General features: G+C 41.7%; 2 protein-coding genes across 3 annotated transcripts in view; one reads left to right on the top strand and one right to left on the bottom strand.

The window, feature by feature from the left end:
- scube1 (signal peptide, CUB domain, EGF-like 1) overlaps positions 1-10,044 on the bottom strand; it is a 64,539-nt gene extending 54,495 nt beyond the window's left edge. For both annotated transcript variants that reach the window (XM_030774104.1, XM_030774113.1), the window contains exons 1-3: positions 9,957-10,044; positions 7,808-7,930; positions 532-657 (exon numbers count right to left, since the gene is read on the bottom strand). In XM_030774104.1, coding sequence (XP_030629964.1) covers positions 532-657; positions 7,808-7,930; positions 9,957-10,044 — 337 coding nt within the window. The remainder of the gene's footprint in view (positions 1-531; positions 658-7,807; positions 7,931-9,956) is intronic.
- A 1,661-nt stretch (positions 10,045-11,705) lies between these two features.
- On the top strand, positions 11,706-18,136 carry samm50l (sorting and assembly machinery component 50 homolog, like). Its single transcript, XM_030775178.1, has 15 exons — positions 11,706-11,833; positions 12,199-12,309; positions 12,472-12,573; positions 12,668-12,755; positions 12,860-12,966; positions 13,209-13,339; positions 13,924-14,011; positions 14,194-14,322; positions 14,961-15,032; positions 15,225-15,311; positions 15,544-15,614; positions 15,761-15,828; positions 16,105-16,251; positions 16,796-16,937; positions 17,124-18,136. The coding sequence occupies exons 1-15, from the start codon at positions 11,813-11,815 to the stop codon at positions 17,167-17,169; spliced, it is 1,410 nt and encodes a 469-aa protein (XP_030631038.1). The 5' UTR covers positions 11,706-11,812; the 3' UTR covers positions 17,170-18,136.
- Positions 18,137-18,197: the final 61 nt, after the last annotated feature.

Here is an 18,197-nt window from a genome sequence, read left to right as displayed (position 1 = left end):
GCGTGAGATTGCGTTAAAAAAAAAAAGACATTTCAATGACATTTTTTTTTTTTTGGAAAAGATGAAAAATAATCAGTGGTTCTCATCGGTTCTCATTCTCGTCAGAACGCTGTCAAAACGTCACACTGAATGCTGGGTTCTGCCGCCCTTTTCTGTATGCTTATAGAAAAATCCGGAAAAGAGCCATGGTGTGTTTGTTTATGTTTACAGCCAGTATTGTTAGCAGGAAGAAAAAAACTCATCAGTCTTGATGACTATATTGAAACTTTGATGTTTATACAAAAGAGCCGTGAGTATGGGAAATCACTCCAGCTTTGGGGGGCGTGAGGAACAGACTGTCTCTGTGTTGATGTGTGTTATCGGCTAATGCTTGAAAACACATGCTACTCAGTCTGACTCACTCGATGAGTCCTTTTCTTTTACGCAACTTCTCTCTCTCTCTCTCTCTCTCTCTCTCACTCTGTCTCTCTCACCCTCACACACAGACACACACTCTTTCAAACAGAGCCAATCTGTGGTCCACACTCTTACCCAAACAGTTGTGTCCATCGTGCGCGAGCATGAAGCCATCATAGCATGTGCACCTGTAGTTCCCAGGAATGTTGATACAGTCGTGTACACAGCCACCATTGTAATCATTCTCACATTCGTCTATATCTGAAAGAGAGGAATGCATCAGAAGTAACTGATTAGTGATTCGTGTGTAAAGTTGAACCAAATACAACAGCCTTTGGATAAATTTGGATGTAAGTGCCAAACTCACAGGATTTACAGCAGAAATCTGGGACTGAATCAGTGGAGCTCTCATTATCTTTACTGAGAAAAACAGGCTATGACTTTTCAGTGTTGTAATAACTGTTCTTATAGAGTACCTGCCTCCTTTCTGAGTCAGAAAGCTCTCTGACTCAGTCATTTACACACACACACACACACACACACACTCACAGGATAAGACAGTTTTCTACTCCTCATTCATGTTGATGATCCTCCCTGAGCCAGCAGGGCTTCACATAAGAGCCTGTTACAAGTGGTTGCCATGCAAGGACACAAAAACTTGCATTTACTCATGCACTCACATACACACACACCCTGCAACAACACTGAACCCACCCCCTCCCCACCCCTCCTCACCCCACCCCACCCCTGCCCCCGTCCCCCGGCATAAGTAAGAAAAGATCAGCTAGAGCATGTCTTCCTCTATTCAGTCTGAGCAGGTATCTGCTTTATGTATTCACTGTATGTTAGTTAGGTGTGTGTGTGTGTGTGTGTCCGTACCATGTGTTCATCAGTCATCACACAGAGAAGAATCTGTCATTTCTCAGTTTCTGTGTGGATCGCTCAAAATGATGTCACACACACGCACGCACGCACACACTCACACACACACACACACACACACACACACACACACACACACACACACACACACACACACACACACACACACGTACACTGTTGTGATCATTCATACACATTCTCTCTATTACATTCACACCTATGGAGGATTATACAGCAGCCCTAAAAAGTCCAGGGAATTTATGGTAAAGTACACATTAATGTAGGGTGAAATAAAACAGATAGCACGGTTTCCCAGCCTGGTTTCACCCACGGAGAAACTAGTGCCAGGATTTAGTACAGCAGCAAGGACAGTTATCAGGAGAGAACGCCCATACAGAGAACAGCCATAATATCCTCACTGTAAAGCAAAAACGTAAAATAACAATATAAAATAAACAAATCTACTACCAGCGGTTCAGTAACAGCATTAACCACAATGTATCACAAGCCCCAAGTGGACAGAAAGACACAAACTCTCTCTCTCTCTCTCTCACACACACACACACACACACAAACCTCACAACACGCAGTCATGCACACCAATCCACAAAAAAGTGACCTTAAATCTCTTGCGCGCGCACACACACACACACACACACACTCCCCCAAACCTCAATTATGGAGGTATAAATACATCAGTGGCATTTCATTCTCTGTTTATTTCTCCTCTGCATCAAAGTGAGGAGCCGCATACAGTTTGGCTCTGGCTAAGTAGAGTGCTTTGGTGTACACAAATGCGTCAAAGTCCACGCCAGCTCATCCCAAAAGCATCCGCAAACAATTAAAGCGATGAAACGCGAGGCCATGTAATTAGTGTTTGTCTGACTGTTTACATGAACTGTACAGAACCAATCAGAGATGGCACTCCTGCAAAACTCTGTATAATATACTTCAATCGTTCTGTGAAAACAAAGGAACAAAAGAGAAGAGGAGCAGGAAGGAATTAAGGATGAAAGGTATAGCACGAAGGATGAAGGAGGAAAACTAAAAGAGAGGTAGGGAGAAGCCTTTCACTGAACTCTAGAACGACAGGATAGTGCTGGCTATCAATGCTAAAACGCCAGTGGCTGGCTTATAGCTTTCAAAGGCTACATGAGTAGCAATGTTTAGAGGTGTGCGCATGCGCGTGTGCATGTGTGTGAACCTGGTCGAGTTAGTCTGAGGTAGTGAAGGTGAGTGAGGTTAAGAGGGTGTGTGGAGGGTGTTAGGGGCAGTGGAGGAGGCGAGAGTCAGGAGGGGGTTATTTAAAAGAGCGGACGGATAGTTAATCTCCAGCTGAGTTGCTTCCTGCCCTGGAGCTGTTGTTGACATCAGCCAGCGGCGATCCGACAGCTCCAGCCTGCTGCTGCTGCTTCCGCTCGCTCACTTACTCAGTAACTCAGTCACTCACACACACACACACACGCACACACACACACACACACACATCTAGTGTCAAGAGAAGTATTGATGCTAAACATCTAATCAAACAGATTGGACACTCCCAAACACACTTCAGTGTGTGAGGGGGGGCTGCCTTAGAATACAACAACCTGGTTCCCTGCAAATCTCTCTTGCCAAAACCAGAAATGAGAGTGAGAGAGAGAGAGGCATAGCAATCTTCCTTATAAAAAAGGCTTCCAGTTCATTAAAAAAGCACCTGAGTGGGGAAAACTTTCACACTTCACTTGGATTTCCTTTAACTAACCGAAAGATTTCCAAGATCGTATTTAGTCAAACCTATTAATGCAAGCTCTAACAAATTTTTATTACATTCACACACATCAAAGCTACATCAAATGTGCACATCACGAATATTTAAGAGACTTTCCCCTAAGAATATGATTTCTCTCAATGAATTCACATATAAAAGTTAGAGGGCTCTGAGTCTATGGACTATTCTCTTCAGATCCACTCAAGGAGACTGAAAGTCATGAAAAGCATTGGAGTGGACAGAGGGGTTCCAGAGGGCTTTTTACTCCGTGTATAAGAGACATAATGCAGAAACACAGATACATATACATGCCACCACCAGCCAGTTATGTGAAGGGCCTACAGGTAAGAGACATGAGAATCGTTACTGCTTTTGAAGCATTTAATAAAACACACATAAAATACAACTATCCCTACAGAATTAGAGGCAGAACTGATATAATGACTCAGAACTGATGAGTGTAAATGAGTGATTCCTCTCAAAATTTAAATAATAAAAAAGAACCTCTCACAGAGGTGATTTACTTTGGGACTGAAAGATTTCTAAACTGCTAAGAAATCTGTAGGGGTGTGTGTGTGTGTGTGTGTGTGTGTGTGTGTGTGTGAGCTGAAATGTTCATCTCAAAACTATATAAAGCAGCAGTAGCAGACTCTGGCCTGTTCACTGAGGGGGGAGGGGGGTGGCAGTGATGTGGTAGGTGGGGCATACACACACCACCAGCCAGTCAGAACAGCTTTACTGCTATGACGAACATCCAGACACTGGGCAGACAATGGCCTAGTAATTGTCTTACACTTCTCTCACTACTCTCTCCCTAACACACATTCGTGCACGCACACACACACATACACACACACACTGGGCAGACAAAGATTAGGGCACTTCTGCAGTAGCATAAATTACCTGACCTGTTTCACAGTCAAAATGAATTAGAAAAAGATAAAGGGGAAGATTGAGAAAGAGTACCTGGACTTGGTCAGTGTATCTTTATCAGCCACTGAGTAAGAGAACTAAATGAATTCCTGTCTTTCACTACATGTAATCCAGCTGCAAATGGAGGGAAGTGAAAATCCTAAATTTGTATTCTGATTGTATAGGTCTACAGCCGCCAATTAATCCAGAGGTCACAGACGCACAGAGAACCTAACACCTTTCTGGGTCTCCATGGATATATACCATGGCAACAGGGTTTTGACAAACCCACAGAACATCTCCAGTTGAACACTTCAATTTCCCAGACAAGAACCAACAAAAGTGCAGTTAGGAGCAGACAGATAGCAGGTGGTTAAGATTGATTTTTAATGCAGTGGGAATGGGGATGCCAAAAATCAGATGAACTTTCCTCTTGCCCTTCTCTCAACATCCTTGCTTGATTCCTTAAATGACACAAGTTCAAATTCTGTATCAATAAAAATATTTAAAAAGTCAGTTATTATAAAGAGCAGTAATTGAAAAATAAATAAATAGATAAATAAATAAAAATTGACATGAATATATATCCAGTGCAATCTTTTCACCTTAACAACAAGAACTCAAGGCCTCCATTCCAGTGGTTAAAACTAATAAAATCCATCAGCACTCTACAGCATCACACAAAAAATAACCTGCAGACTGGCTCATATAACATACACCAACATCCAGGCTCTCTCTCTCTCTCTCTCTCCCTCTCTCTTTCTCTCTCTCTCTCTCCCATCCGCTTTTCAGGATAGAGGAGCAACCAAAGTTCACATTCTTCCATCGTCAGAAAGCAAGAGCAGTCTGAACTGATGGAAAAATCTAGGCCGACGTTCACAAATGCAAGATCACGTTACAGAGGCTAGCAGTAATATGAGGGCTAATTTCATTAGCTGGGACTGGATCCAAACGAGAGGACGATACCACCCATATCTAAAACCAGGTCACTCTTAACTTCTCCCTTCATCAAAGCTTCAGCTCTGTAAGACCTGCTGAACATTCAAACTCTATCTATCTATCTATCTATCCATCCATCCATCCATCCATCCATCCATCCATCCATCCATCTATCTATCTATCTATCTATCTATCTATCTATCTATCTATCTATCTATCTATCTATCTATCTGCCTATCTATCTATCTATCTATCTATCTATCTATCTATCTATCTATCTGGCTCTGTCTGTACACACACACGCACACACACACAAAGACATGAATATGATGTATATATGGTTTGTGGTGTTGCATGGACCAATGTGTGTGTGTGTGTGTGTGTGTGTGTGTGTATAGATACAGAGCCAGATATATAGATAGATAGATAGACAGATATAGATAGAGTACAGAGAGAGTGAGACAAAGAGGAAGAAAGTTTGATTATCATTCACTACAGGTATAGAACCTGTTGTTATTCTGATGGTGGCTCATTCCTGGACACCAGTGCCTTAAATACATTTCCATTATTTTTCAAAGAAAAGAGCATTTTTCATTTTGTTCCCTCTACCAGTATTAATGAAACACCCATTATAGGACACTACAGATCACTTCTGAAGTAATTTTGAAAAGGATTTTTACTGGAACATTTAACATTTGTAACATATGGAGTTCTCATTTACACCCCAAGGTTCAGTCTTGGAAATATATCTGTTCTTTACCACAACTGGCCTTTCTGTACACTTCAGATAATGGCCAATGATTGGAAGCATTCAAGCCAAATTACACACACAACTCCTGATGTATTTATCTGTCATTACAACATGCTGTATTGTTTGTATCTCAAATAGTGAGGGCCTAAACAACATAGACGGGTCTGCATTCAACAATAAACATACAATACAAACACAAAGCTAGTGAACTGCAGTGGACCATGGATCAAAAGTTTGGTTAAAGACAACACCGTATACTCGATTTTTGTTACATGTTACCTTTCTACCCAACTCCACATCAGCTGAAGTCCAAAATTTTTGTGCAACTGCTGCTGCAGAGATACCACCACCATTCAACCACAGGAGCTAACCCACGACAGCAGTTAATGCTAAACCAGTCTTCCGCTTTAATCAACACCAAAGCTTCTCTGAGCGCTTTACTCTCATAAAGTCTAGAGGCAGCCAGCTGGCTATGCACAGTGAGCGTTCCAGTGTAAACAGATGATATGACAGAGTTAGAGTAAGCCAAGCCATCAGCTGAGCTTTCTTCATTTCCTTCAGAGTTAAACAGCCACAGGTTTAATTAGAGAGCAGGGCTTTGGTAACGGGCCTCTCTGGTCAAGACCTGACAGCTCCCCTCCTACCCACTTAACACCACGCTGCTGTAGATATCATGTCCACTGTAGTGTGTACACAACCACAGACACAGGCATAGACTATGCACATACGACCTAACACAGACATTAACACTTACCTCGTATATGCACAGAGAGAGACACACAGACTCACAAATAGAAATAGGAGAGAAAGAAGGAGAGAGAGAGAGAGAGAGAGAGAGAGAGAAGAGAGAGGGAGAGAGAGACAGACAGAAAGACAGTCACACACTCTCACACACACACACGCAAGCAATATGACTACTGTTATAACCTCTGTGTCTCTGTGGACTATGGTTTTCAGGTGGGAGGAACAGGCTCCTGGAAGGCCGAAACATTCTCTCTGTTTCCTCAGAGGAAATAAAAGATGTGTTGTTCTAGACTTTTCTGTCTGGAGTCAGCGTCCAGCAGCAGGTTACACATCCCAACATATTTCATTTTAACTCCATCTGAATTCTTAAATGGATTTAAAATTGGAGGTCAAATTCCAGAATGGGAAAAAGGTATTTTGCACTATTCCATGACACCTTAGCTTTAAACAGCTGGATTTAGGGTCAACAGAGCAAAAAGTGGAACTGGAGTGTGGGGAAAAAGGCAAATTAAAATGCTTCATAAAGCAGCAGGAAACTGACAGTAAGTAACTACCACTTCTTCTCCAGGTGTCACTCTCACATGCACATATGCACCCCCCGCCCCCCCTCTCTCTCTCCCTTTCAAACATACACACACACACACACATACACACACCAGACACACAGATATACACACACACACACACACACACACAGAGGGAGAGCTTTGAAAGGCCGCCTGAACAGGAGCCACCATTTTGTGAACTGTAAATCAGACAGGCTACCTGAATGAGATTCTCAGAGTGTTAGCCTAGCATGCTAGCAATGCTGGGGAAACTTGGAGTGTCAGCCAACTTTGGTTTGGGCTGTGTGGGTGTATGGATTAGCATTGGTCTAGACAGAACTAACGGCAAGTATGTATTAGCCCACAAAGCAATGCTTACAGAATTCAGCCAACAGCAATATGTGGTATCTACGCATCTGCATTTGTATAAATGTGTAGACGTCTGCATGCATTTCAGTGTGTGTGTACATAGATGTCAGATATGTCAGTGCATGCCTGCAAATCTGTCTCTGTGAGTATGAAAGTATCCATGTGTGAGTGTACTTACATGCATGTTCTCATTTGTATATGCAGTTGTGTACTCATGCGTGTATTTACATGCTGTGTGTATGCATATGTGTGTGTGAGCTCCAGCTGTGCTGTTCTCTCAGGCAGAAACTGGAAAAGGAGGTGTGAAACTCGTGCAGGTTTTGCCCCCTGAGCACCTCACACCTTCCTCACTGCACTTCCTCCCTGTTAATTAAGACCCTCAGCAGGGAAGGGTTGGTGGGGGGGGGGGGGGGGGTCTCTTCGCAGAACAGCTGTATGAACTTCATGGCATCACTGAACCTCGAGTGTGTGTGTGTGCGTGTGTGTGTGTGTGTTCTTATATGAGAGGGAACTCACCTTCGCAGTGCTTGCCGTCTCCTTTGTATCCAGCCTTACAGATGCACTTGAAGGACTTTGGGGTGTTCTGGCACAGGGCGTCAATGTGGCAGTCATCCGTGGCCTCGGAACACTCATCAGCATCTGAGAAGGAAAAATCACAAGAGTTCATTCACCTTTAAGTGGCCAAGATCCCGTATTTAATTGACAAGGTAGATTAAAGCATCTGAACATTCCCTTAAGTGTAACGATGGGCTATTCACATACTCAAGATTGTCCTTCATTTCAAACACATCTCAATCCAGTTAGATGAGTCCAAACCAAACTGCAAGTGAGTAATCACATAGCTACTGAAGGCAATGTGCTATCCAATGTTGTAAGATGATTGATTAGCAATGACAGAAGTAACTCATCACTGTTTGTTATTTAGTCATGCTGAAGAAATAATAAAAAATGATTTCATGAAAGAGCAAATAACTACCACAATGATATTAGCTGACAGAGAATCTCATATTTCCTCTTATGTAACTATAAAAACACATCAGAGAGCAAAGTCAAAACATGTGTTTCCTGGATAAAATAATATTCAGAGCATGTTCAAATAAGTGCAATATATTGTGACAAGAAATGGATACATGTGCTAAAGTCAATATGAATATACACCTTAAAATCTCTTCAGAATCAGCACAGTTAAAATGACCCTTAGTTAGGCAGACACATGAATGTAAGCTCAGCCAGAACAGCAATACTCCACTTCCAATCAGTGGGCTATTGGTCACGCAAAAACCATGAATTCATCTCCGTCCGACCCTAAGAGTGAGTGAATGAATGAATGAATGAATGAATGAGTCATTAGTCCTGAGGCGGGGGGGGGGGGGGGGGGGGGGGGGGGGGTCTCTAGCGACCAAGCTCTGGGGTGCTCTGGCAGAGGTCGTCTTAATTGGTATGGTCATTGTATGAGAGACCAGTCACATATGGGCCAAGCCTAGCGGTCAATGGAGATGCATTTTATTCCTGAAGGGACTGAAACAAGAGCAAGGGGTGCCTTTCTCTCTCTCTCTCTCTCGGTTACCGCAGTCATTTGCATTCAGTCGAGCCTGTGATTCCTCCCATATCCCTAAAACTCTGCCCTCATCAATGTAAAACCTGCTGGGTCAAATGGGATCTACAGCATAAACTCTGAGCTTATGTGTAAACAGTGTGCTCTTCAGGAGGTTAAACCTTACATTGTCTGGCCCCTCTCCTTCGAAATAAGTCAAACCCCACTGAATAAACAATAAACTGAAATTACAATTTTTTTAAGCTGCTGATTTGCTTTTCTCTCATATGAGAGGATGAAGGGGAAGAGGAGCCATGATAGATGTGAAGAAAAAAAATCCACCTTGGATCAAAAGCCAACTCTAAATACAGAAGGCAGTGACAGTGGAAGAAAGGTTGTTTGTTAGTGTAGGCTATTCAGGGACGAACTTTTTCCTTTCTACATGCGGGTACTGCTCATCAGCACATCTGTGCTCAACTTGCAATGCAAATACAAAGCCTCAATTATTTGCGGCTTAGAAAAAGCCCACTCTCTCCCTCTTTATTGTTTGTCTCAATATTGACTTTCTCATCCAGGCATGCACTACTGGGGGGACACAATGCGTATCGACACCTCCAGGGGACCGTGACGGACATCAAGCCGCCTCTCGGCCCTTGTCCATATGGACCCCTTGCGGGCTTGAACCGATCTAAAACCCTTTTAAAACTTAAACATCACACGTTACAAAAAGCAAAATATTACACCGGCGTACAATAAATACCTACAGTTTAGTTAAGACAAAATATACTTTAACAGTTTAGCATTCACTTTTTTTTATCTGCGAAACAGCAAGCGCGTTGCTTATTCTGATTAATGATTACCCTCCAGGTTTTAACCAAAGCGTCACCGGGATGAAGACAGTCATCCTAGAAGTTGATTCATCATCAGTTGGTCTACATTTCAGTTACATTACCATGTGCAAAAATGCATGCAAGAAAAAAAACTATTATTATTGAAAAACAGCAGCCGGTACTTATTTTGTTAATTGAGACAAATGCTTCATAGGAGAACATGTTGAAAGATTTTTTTTTATCTTAATATGATGTGAGAGATAGTGAAGGAGAGAAAGGGAGAAAGAATGGAAGTGCATACCTGCGACTTCGACATTTCCCATTGCCCCACAAGTATTTATGAGGACGAAAAACAAACATACGTCCCAGGAAAAACAAGCATTTCCCATGGTAAAAAGCTGTGATTGAATGCAGTTTTCTGATTATGGGTTTCTTTGATAAGAGGACTGTTCTGGTACTGGCACTGAGCGAGAACGGCAAGACCTCGAAGCCGCACGACGTCCGCTGATTGGTTTGCACACATTTGAGGAGGAGATTGGAGGTGTAAGAAGCGGGGGTGCGGGAGTGAAAGAGAGAGAGGGGGAGAGAGAGAGAGACTGAGCGGGTGAACGAGGGAGAACGAGAGGGCGAGAGAGAGAGAGAGAGAGAGAGAGAGAGAGAGATGCGCCGTCCCCATTGATTAGAGTGGATGAGACGAGCTTCCCTTTACTAACTTAATCAATAACTATTCCCCTCTCAGTATTGACACGGAGCAATGCCGATGTGCGCGTTAAATGTTACAGACCATGTGTAGCCATGTGTGCCACTTCAGTGAGGACACATTGTTTCACGAACTGGTTTTCTTTAATATTCTTTCATAGGTCAGTCTGTTGTTACATCAGAATTATAAAAGGCTGGCAAAAAGACAAAAACATTTTGCTTTATTTTACAATAACCCACACTTCGCTTTTTTAATTACCTAGATAACTCTTAGATCATCTCGTTTACATTTTTGGATTGCACGGATTTACAATGACTACATGACTATTTAAGTAACCTTTTTTCACCAGTCAGCGTTCAACAGTTCGACAGAGAATTGGACAATTTGAGATGCTCCTACAATTGCGCAAGAAATTATTACACAAATTGAGATGATACTGCCATCTGCTGCTGAAAGATGATACAGCTGAAACTAAGCCATCTCTACATACAAAACATACTGTAAATACATTTCAGTTGCCTTACTGCAGGTAAGAAAAACGACAAACTCCAATTTTGACCACCCATTTTCTCTCTCACGTTTATTAAAATGCAACAAAATCCACAATAATTTTATTGAAACCACACCGCTGGAAGTCATGGAGTGAGATGCATAGCACAAACCAACACCTATACATCCTTAGTCCTAGATCATAGCATGCCATTCTTCACAACACTGGCATTATACTACACTTGAATTCTTTTACTGTACTTAAATTCTTTGTTGAACTATGTGTTGTGTGTCCTTTCTTTTTTCTGTGCTGAGTGACAGAATAACGAAGACAATTACGCGTGTTTTTTTTTTTTTTTTTTTACAAAGCATTACACCACTACATTTTTTCGTTAGTTAATTTATGTATTTTATGACTTTTATTATTATTAACGGTCATTTACTTTGAGTTGTAAATTAGTGTTTCTGAGCTGGAAGCAAAACATAGGAATTTTCTCACCTGACAGGTATTCGTTGCTTGTATTGCTCAAGAACCCAGTCACAGAAATGACTGGAGTTCAAACCATGCATAGTGAGAGCAGCGAAATCTGCCCCCTTCAAGCCCTTGAAATTCTACGCGGTACGCTCATACCTACACAACAGTTCATCCGACAAGCAGCGACACACTGCTCTCCACCTTTCTGATTTTTTCTGTCATCAGTTGCCCGTGTTAATCATTGACCAACACATTGAATAGGACGTTATGAATTGATGGACGCGTGCTGCAAAGAAAAAGCTCCACCCAGTTTATAATGACGCAACGTGTATTTAACCAATCACTATTTAGTCTCCTCTGTGAGCTTATTGTCATGGCGTCTTCTTCGAAAGGGGCTGGGTCCATTGCTGAACAATAAGTCCGATATTTGCTGTTTTCAAGACAGTCTCAGCGCTCCATAACATACTGAAAATATATTATCCAAGGCGTCAGCATGGGCACAGTGCATGCAAGGGTACTAATATTCTGTTGAAGTCGCTAGGAAGATGTGTGTCTGGATGACCTCTCGTGACAAGTCTCTTAGGAGGCTAGCTCTAGCTCGTTAGCTTATACTGAATAGCGTTGTCCTCTGCGGTAGATAGTCCGTCCACAACGGCGGAGTAAATATTTTGGAGAGGGAGGGGAGGGGGGCGTCTGTGTGCGAGAGAGAGATAAACATATACCACATGAACCACAAGTTGGTTAACCTGTTTGCTGCGAGGCATTGTCATTTTATTTTTACTGGTGTCAGCAAAGTCGACTGACGTGTTACTCATGCAGGTTATATTGCATAACTCTCTTTTAATGTGTAATGTCTCTGTTGTTATATTTCATCTTTAGAGTATGGACACTTTGCCGATGCAAGGGCGTGACCTGGGCGTTCACCCGGATGACTTGGATGTGATGGAGGTGCAACAAGAAACGAAGCAAGAGATTTTGGAAAACAAAGACGTGAGTACCATAGAACGTGTGATTGCGTGGTCTGACTCGCCAGGAAGATTTATAAGTTAGAAGAATTTAAGTCCTATTTTCTTAGATGAAGGTTAACAACTGTATGGTGTAGTAGGTCTAATGAAAAATAGGGGAAAACCATCACCATTTGTCACTCTTTAGGTTGTTGTCCAGCATGTCAACATTGAAGGCTTGGGACGCACTAAAGAGGATTACCTAGGTTATGAAATCTCAGAGGTCTTCAACGCCAAAAACCTGGTTGATGTAAGAGAGCAAATGACCTTGATGTATGAGAATTCTCATCACAAACTTGGTAAAATTCAGTGGTTCAAGGGCCTGACAGCTGCTGTCTGAATAGGTGATGAAGAAGTCTCATGAGGCCAGGCAGAGGCTGCTCCGTTTGGGTATATTTAAGGAGGTAGAGGTGATCATCGACATCTCAGAAGGTAGTACCTTTACTGTATGTGTTAGAGTGTAGGCATGTGTTTGAGGATTATTTTCCTTTTTTTTTTTTTCCAAACCTCACACACCACACTTCTCTGGTGCTCAGGTGCAGATGCTTTGCCTAATGGTCTGGATGTGACATTTGAGGTGACGGAGCTGAAACGGCTGACTGGCAGTTATAACACCATGGTTGGGAACAACGAGGGAAGCATGGTGAGAGTCATCTCTCTCTCTCTCTCTCTCTCTCTCTCACTCTCTCATTCTTTTTCTCTCTCTCACTCTCTCTCTCTCTCACTCGCAGACACACAGACCTCAACAATAATATTGTAGACTCCACTAAATTCCACCGACTCTATCAAATCATATTGTATAAATGCACCATTGCCACACACTTTCATATATCTTTTTCATACAGGATCCATACCTGTCTGTGTTTGTGATTATGCGACCTCTAGGTCCTGGGTATAAAACTTCCTAACATGTTTGGCCGTGGAGAAAAGCTCACCTTCCAGTTCTCCTATGGAACTAAAGAGACGTCATATGGCCTGTCTTTCTTTAAGCCTCAGCCCGGATGCTTCGAACGCAAGTATTAACTCCACAAACCATCATATTTTTACAACCTCAGCAAACCCTTGTAGTTGTGCAACTTATACAAACCTCTTGATGCTTATAGAAATTCTGCAAGCTCTACAATACAGATACCATACCCTATAGTACCGGCTCAGTTACCTGCAGTCTCCAGCCTCACTCTGAACACATGACTTGCACACTTACAGTGAGATACAACAGTGACTAAAAACAGTGACAGTGACTTATGAGGGTTCTTACAGTGTATTTGCTGTATGTGTGTGCTTCAGCTATTGCTGCATATGGTTGAAGCAAATGCTAATGTTTTGATATGGAACACAGTTAGTGCTGGATGCAGTTGTGTAACAGTATTTTATTGAATGACCATTATTAATCTAATGATAGTCATTTTCTTGAAAATGTCCTAAGCTGTAGAAATAACACAGAGATCAGAAACATTTTCCTATCATTACATAGTCTGTATTTCAACACACAATCCAGAATGTTTGTGTCATGTTTTACTGCTGAACCCAGAAATGTCAGTCAGGCATTTTAGGGAGACTGTGCTGTGATCTCATACTCTGTCTCTCTTCATTTCCAAAGTTTCACACTAAACCTGTATAAAGTCACCGGCCAGTTTCCATGGAGCTCCCTGAAAGAGACTGACAGGGGTATATCCACAGAACTTAACGTAAGCATCCATCAGTCATCTCCACCGTATCCTTAATATCAGACCCTTAACTGCTCTGTTCATTAAATCCATGTATTTATATCACATTTATTAATTTCATGTAAAATACTCTTACAACAATGTCGAGTAACAAAACTTTAAATGCTTTACTTCTAATGCTGAAAAATGCCTATGTCCATTAGTTTCCTCTGTGGATGACAGACCATACTCTAAAATGGGAGGGTGTGTGGAGAGAGCTTGGCTGCCTTGCGCGTAGTGCTTCGTTTGCTGTGCGAGAGGAAAGTGGCCACACCCTCAAATCTGCACTCTCGGTACATAGACCCTCCTGTCTCTCCGATGTCTGACATCTCAAACACTATTTGTATGTCTGTCTAGAGGCTTATACATTTTTTCATCTTAGCGCAGTTACAAAAGTCCACAAAATATTGAACGAGATATCTCATATATATTTCATATAGATTTATACATGCATATTTATTCTGTATGTAGAGGTTTTCCAGTAAGTCACAGTACAAAGATTCGAAACGTATTCTATAGAGGGAAAGTCATTTCTGTCTAAATGTGTTTGGTCTAATTTGTTTTCCAATAACTGAAAATATTAAATTATTTTACCTAAACAATAATTATTTTTTCATTGCCGCAAAGAATTGTCATCATAATAACAACAGCAAACAACAAACTGATATTACAGATGTCAGTGGCTGTATTATTGCTTCATTGAAGACAAATACAGGAGAACAGATTTATGTAATAAAATAGGCTCCTGATAACTATTGAGATAAAGGGATGTTGTTTGTACAACAGCTGATGAACAGTTGAAAGGCCTTTCCGTTCCTCTGTGGTAATCTGAGCCTGAGCACAGATCTCTACCTGAGTAATGATGTTTTTGGTAGACATAATGTTCAGTTTCTGTCACTCTAAAGTTTCGTGTCTTTCGGTCCCACTGCAGCACACCATGGTCATAGACACTAGGAACTCTGCCATTCTTCCTAAGAAAGGTGCCTTGCTACGAATCAACCAGGTGTGTGTGCGTGTGTGTCTGTGTGTGTATATTTGGTTCGACAGTTATCCCTGAGTTACATGTAGTAATGAATATGTTCTTTGTGTTACATAACACGTTTATGTAATATAGGCAGTAGAAAGTGAATCACTTTTTATATATTGATATGTGAAAAAAAATGTTGTTTTGTTTGTGGTTTCTTTATGATGTTAGGAGTTAGCTGGCTATACAGGAGGAGACGCTAGTTTTCTGAAGGAAGACTTTGAGCTGCAGTTAAACAAACCGTTCATCTTGGGTTCTGTAAGTTTCTCTAGCTAATGATTTTTCTTGGCACTCAAGAATCATGAAGCTTTTCAGTCATGACCTCATTCTACAGTTCCATTACAAATAATAGAGTGGATTGACAACGTTGTCCTTGGCTGTAGTGCATGTCTACAGAGAGCCATACACAGAGCACCGACATGTTTTCTTGATTGTTTTCTAATCTTTTCACTGTGTCTTTTTCCTTTAACTACCATAAACACACATTTAGGTTCTCTCTGCCTCCCTGTGGGGAGGAATGCTTTTTCCCATTGGAGGCCAACCCACTTCTATTGCTGACAGGTGAGTGTGTGCATTAGCATTAATTCTGCCATCTCTTGTCTCAGGAATAGGAAACTGGTGGATGTCAGAATAGGGTACCATGTTATGTGTGCATTCATATATGATACATATGCCTTTGTTAAAGAGTAGATGTGTTCTTTTGCCAGGTTTTACCTCGGGGGTCCAACAAGTGTGAGAGGGTTTGGGATGTACAGCATCGGTCCTCAGAGTGAAGGTTAGCTCCTGTGCCCTTTGCTGTAGCGTACAAATCTAAGAGAATTGCAACATTTCTTCAGTGGTAATAGTATGGATTAGTGTTAACGAATCAACATAGGACATTGGTTGTGTTTCGGGCTATTTCTTTATTTGGTAGTAGTGAGTCATGTCATGCAAAAAGTGAAATCTTCAAAAGAAATTGTAACTAACATTTTAACTGTACAAATTTGTGTCCAGAAATGATAAATGCACTTTAGTTCTTTCAGTTCTTACCTGTGTGCTTTTCCCTGGTCAGGGGACTACCTCGGGGGAGAGGCATATTGGGCTGGTGGGATCCACCTGTACACTCCCCTCCCCTTCCGCTCCAGCCGTGGCGGCCTCGCAGATCTCTTCAGGACTCACTTCTTCCTCAATGCTGGAAACTTATGCAACCTCAACTATGGTATTTATTTACCTCAATCATTGCACTTCAGTAACCCCAGTGATCAGTGCCCAAGACATGCCCAAGCTTATCTATTAAAATGATCTATCTATTAAGCTGAGACAGTAAACTCTATCTCAAGTCTACCACTCTCAGATCTTAACCTTTTATTGTACCTGGGAAGGTTGGTAATCCACAACATCAGATTAACTTTGTCTTACTGCATATGATAAGACAGAACCAGCTGTGCTGGTATAGAACTGTCACTCTTAAGTAACTGGACCTAAAAAAAAAGCCTTGGGGAAAAAAGTTAAGATGTATTCTGTTCATTTGTAATATGACTAATCATCCACAAGGTGGCACCTTATCTTTACTTTTAAGTCATTAGAGCGTGGTGTAGCTGCTCTCCTACTGTCCACTCAAATTACTTTTCTCTTCAAAATAGTCTTGGATTATAGTTTTTATTTATTACATAGCTACAGTATTACCTCATTCTGTATGAGGTGCTTAACTGTGTGTGTGTGTGTGTGTGTGTGTGTGTGCGTGTGCGTGTGTGTGTGGCTAGGTGAAGGTCCACGGGCCCACCTACAGAAGCTGGCAGAGTGCATTCGATGGTCGTATGGAGCAGGCATTGTGTTAAAACTGGGAAATATTGCCCGGCTGGAGCTGAACTACTGTATCCCTATGGGTGTGCAAAGTGGTGACAGGTAACTCTTCACACACAGTTAAGGGGAGAGCGAACAAGGGGACAAACAGTTTAATTTTAGAGAAAGTTTTCCTTCTCTCACTAGGTCTCAGTGCTTTCAGGGTCTGTCAATGACTTAATGATCATTGCTGTGATGCTGTTTCATGGTGGCAGAATGCTTGTGACATCATTTCCTGTCTTCCTGCAGGATATGCGATGGTGTTCAGTTTGGGGCTGGTATCCGCTTCCTGTAAAGTCTTTGGCGGCAGCTCTGGTGTTGCTCCAGAGCATTGTGGGAGAGCAAGCTCTGTATGGCATGTGATTGGTAGGATTGTTGACACTAAATTGAGGGATTCTCCTGCACGCACATTCAGGGGAAAGTGGCATTAGTCCAACCCCCTTCACTCATTGTATTTGTAGCTGAAAAATGATTGAGGTTGTTCAGTTCTGACACCGTCCTGGCTTCTGTTGTTTTAGTTCTCTGGTTTTGAATGATCAGGTATGCGAATGAGAAAATGTATGGCAATACTGGAAACAGAATCAGTCCACTTGTCATTCCAGATGTGCTTGTAAAGTTGGAAATTTAACAGAACTATAGTTTTGACCAGTGCATTATGTTCACTTTGGGAGCTCATGAAAACAGGGGGAAAATTCAGAAGTAAGAAAATACTGTTCATCCCATCATTTTTTCTATGTTTTTCTGTCTATTTTTCTATTTTTCAAATGTGCAACAAATGTCAAGACTACACAAATGCAGTGTTTACTGTGACACTGAAACCCACTTTTCAAGTTTTGACCACTTAGGGATGTTCCCTAGAGGCACCAATTAAAAATAGCCCTGTCAAACAAGGAACGGAGCCAGGGATTAGTCTGGGTGTATGCTAGCAGTGAACAGTCTGGGCTTTGTGCAGAAAAATGCTACAGGCTTTAGAAAATCTAACACCAGGTGTAGACTGATTGTTGTAGCTTGTTACACTCCTAACTCACATTAACTAAACCTTTATAAATGATATCACAAAAGCACCTTTTCTCTTCTATTTTTATGAATGAATGAAGCAGTTCAGTGTTTTTGGTCCATTTATCGTTGACTGCTCAATGCCAAACCAGATAAAACGAAGCAATTCAGATTCATTTGACTGAATGGATCATGAACTGGTCCTCATTCCTGTTTCAGTCCCTGAGGACTGAGGTTAGAAACCCTTTTTAAGATCCACCAGCAGTGCTCTTATTGTAAGTCCTCTTTTAATGTTATCAGACCTCAGCTGATGTTATGTTGTATGAT

Source organism: Chanos chanos, chromosome 1 (assembly GCF_902362185.1).
Source record: "Chanos chanos chromosome 1, fChaCha1.1, whole genome shotgun sequence".
Classification (NCBI taxonomy): Eukaryota; Metazoa; Chordata; class Actinopteri; order Gonorynchiformes; family Chanidae; genus Chanos; species Chanos chanos.
This window is presented reverse-complemented; position numbering and strand designations above follow the sequence as displayed.

Bases quoted from the DNA above. Each gene is read 5' to 3' on its own strand.
- samm50l (XM_030775178.1), top strand. From the start codon at position 11,813: ATGGGCACAGTGCATGCAAGG. The intron at 12,310-12,471 runs GTGAGTACCATA...GTCACTCTTTAG, and splicing joins AGATTTTGGAAAACAAAGAC to GTTGTTGTCCAGCATGTCAA. The intron at 12,967-13,208 runs GTGAGAGTCATC...TGCGACCTCTAG, and splicing joins GGAACAACGAGGGAAGCATG to GTCCTGGGTATAAAACTTCC.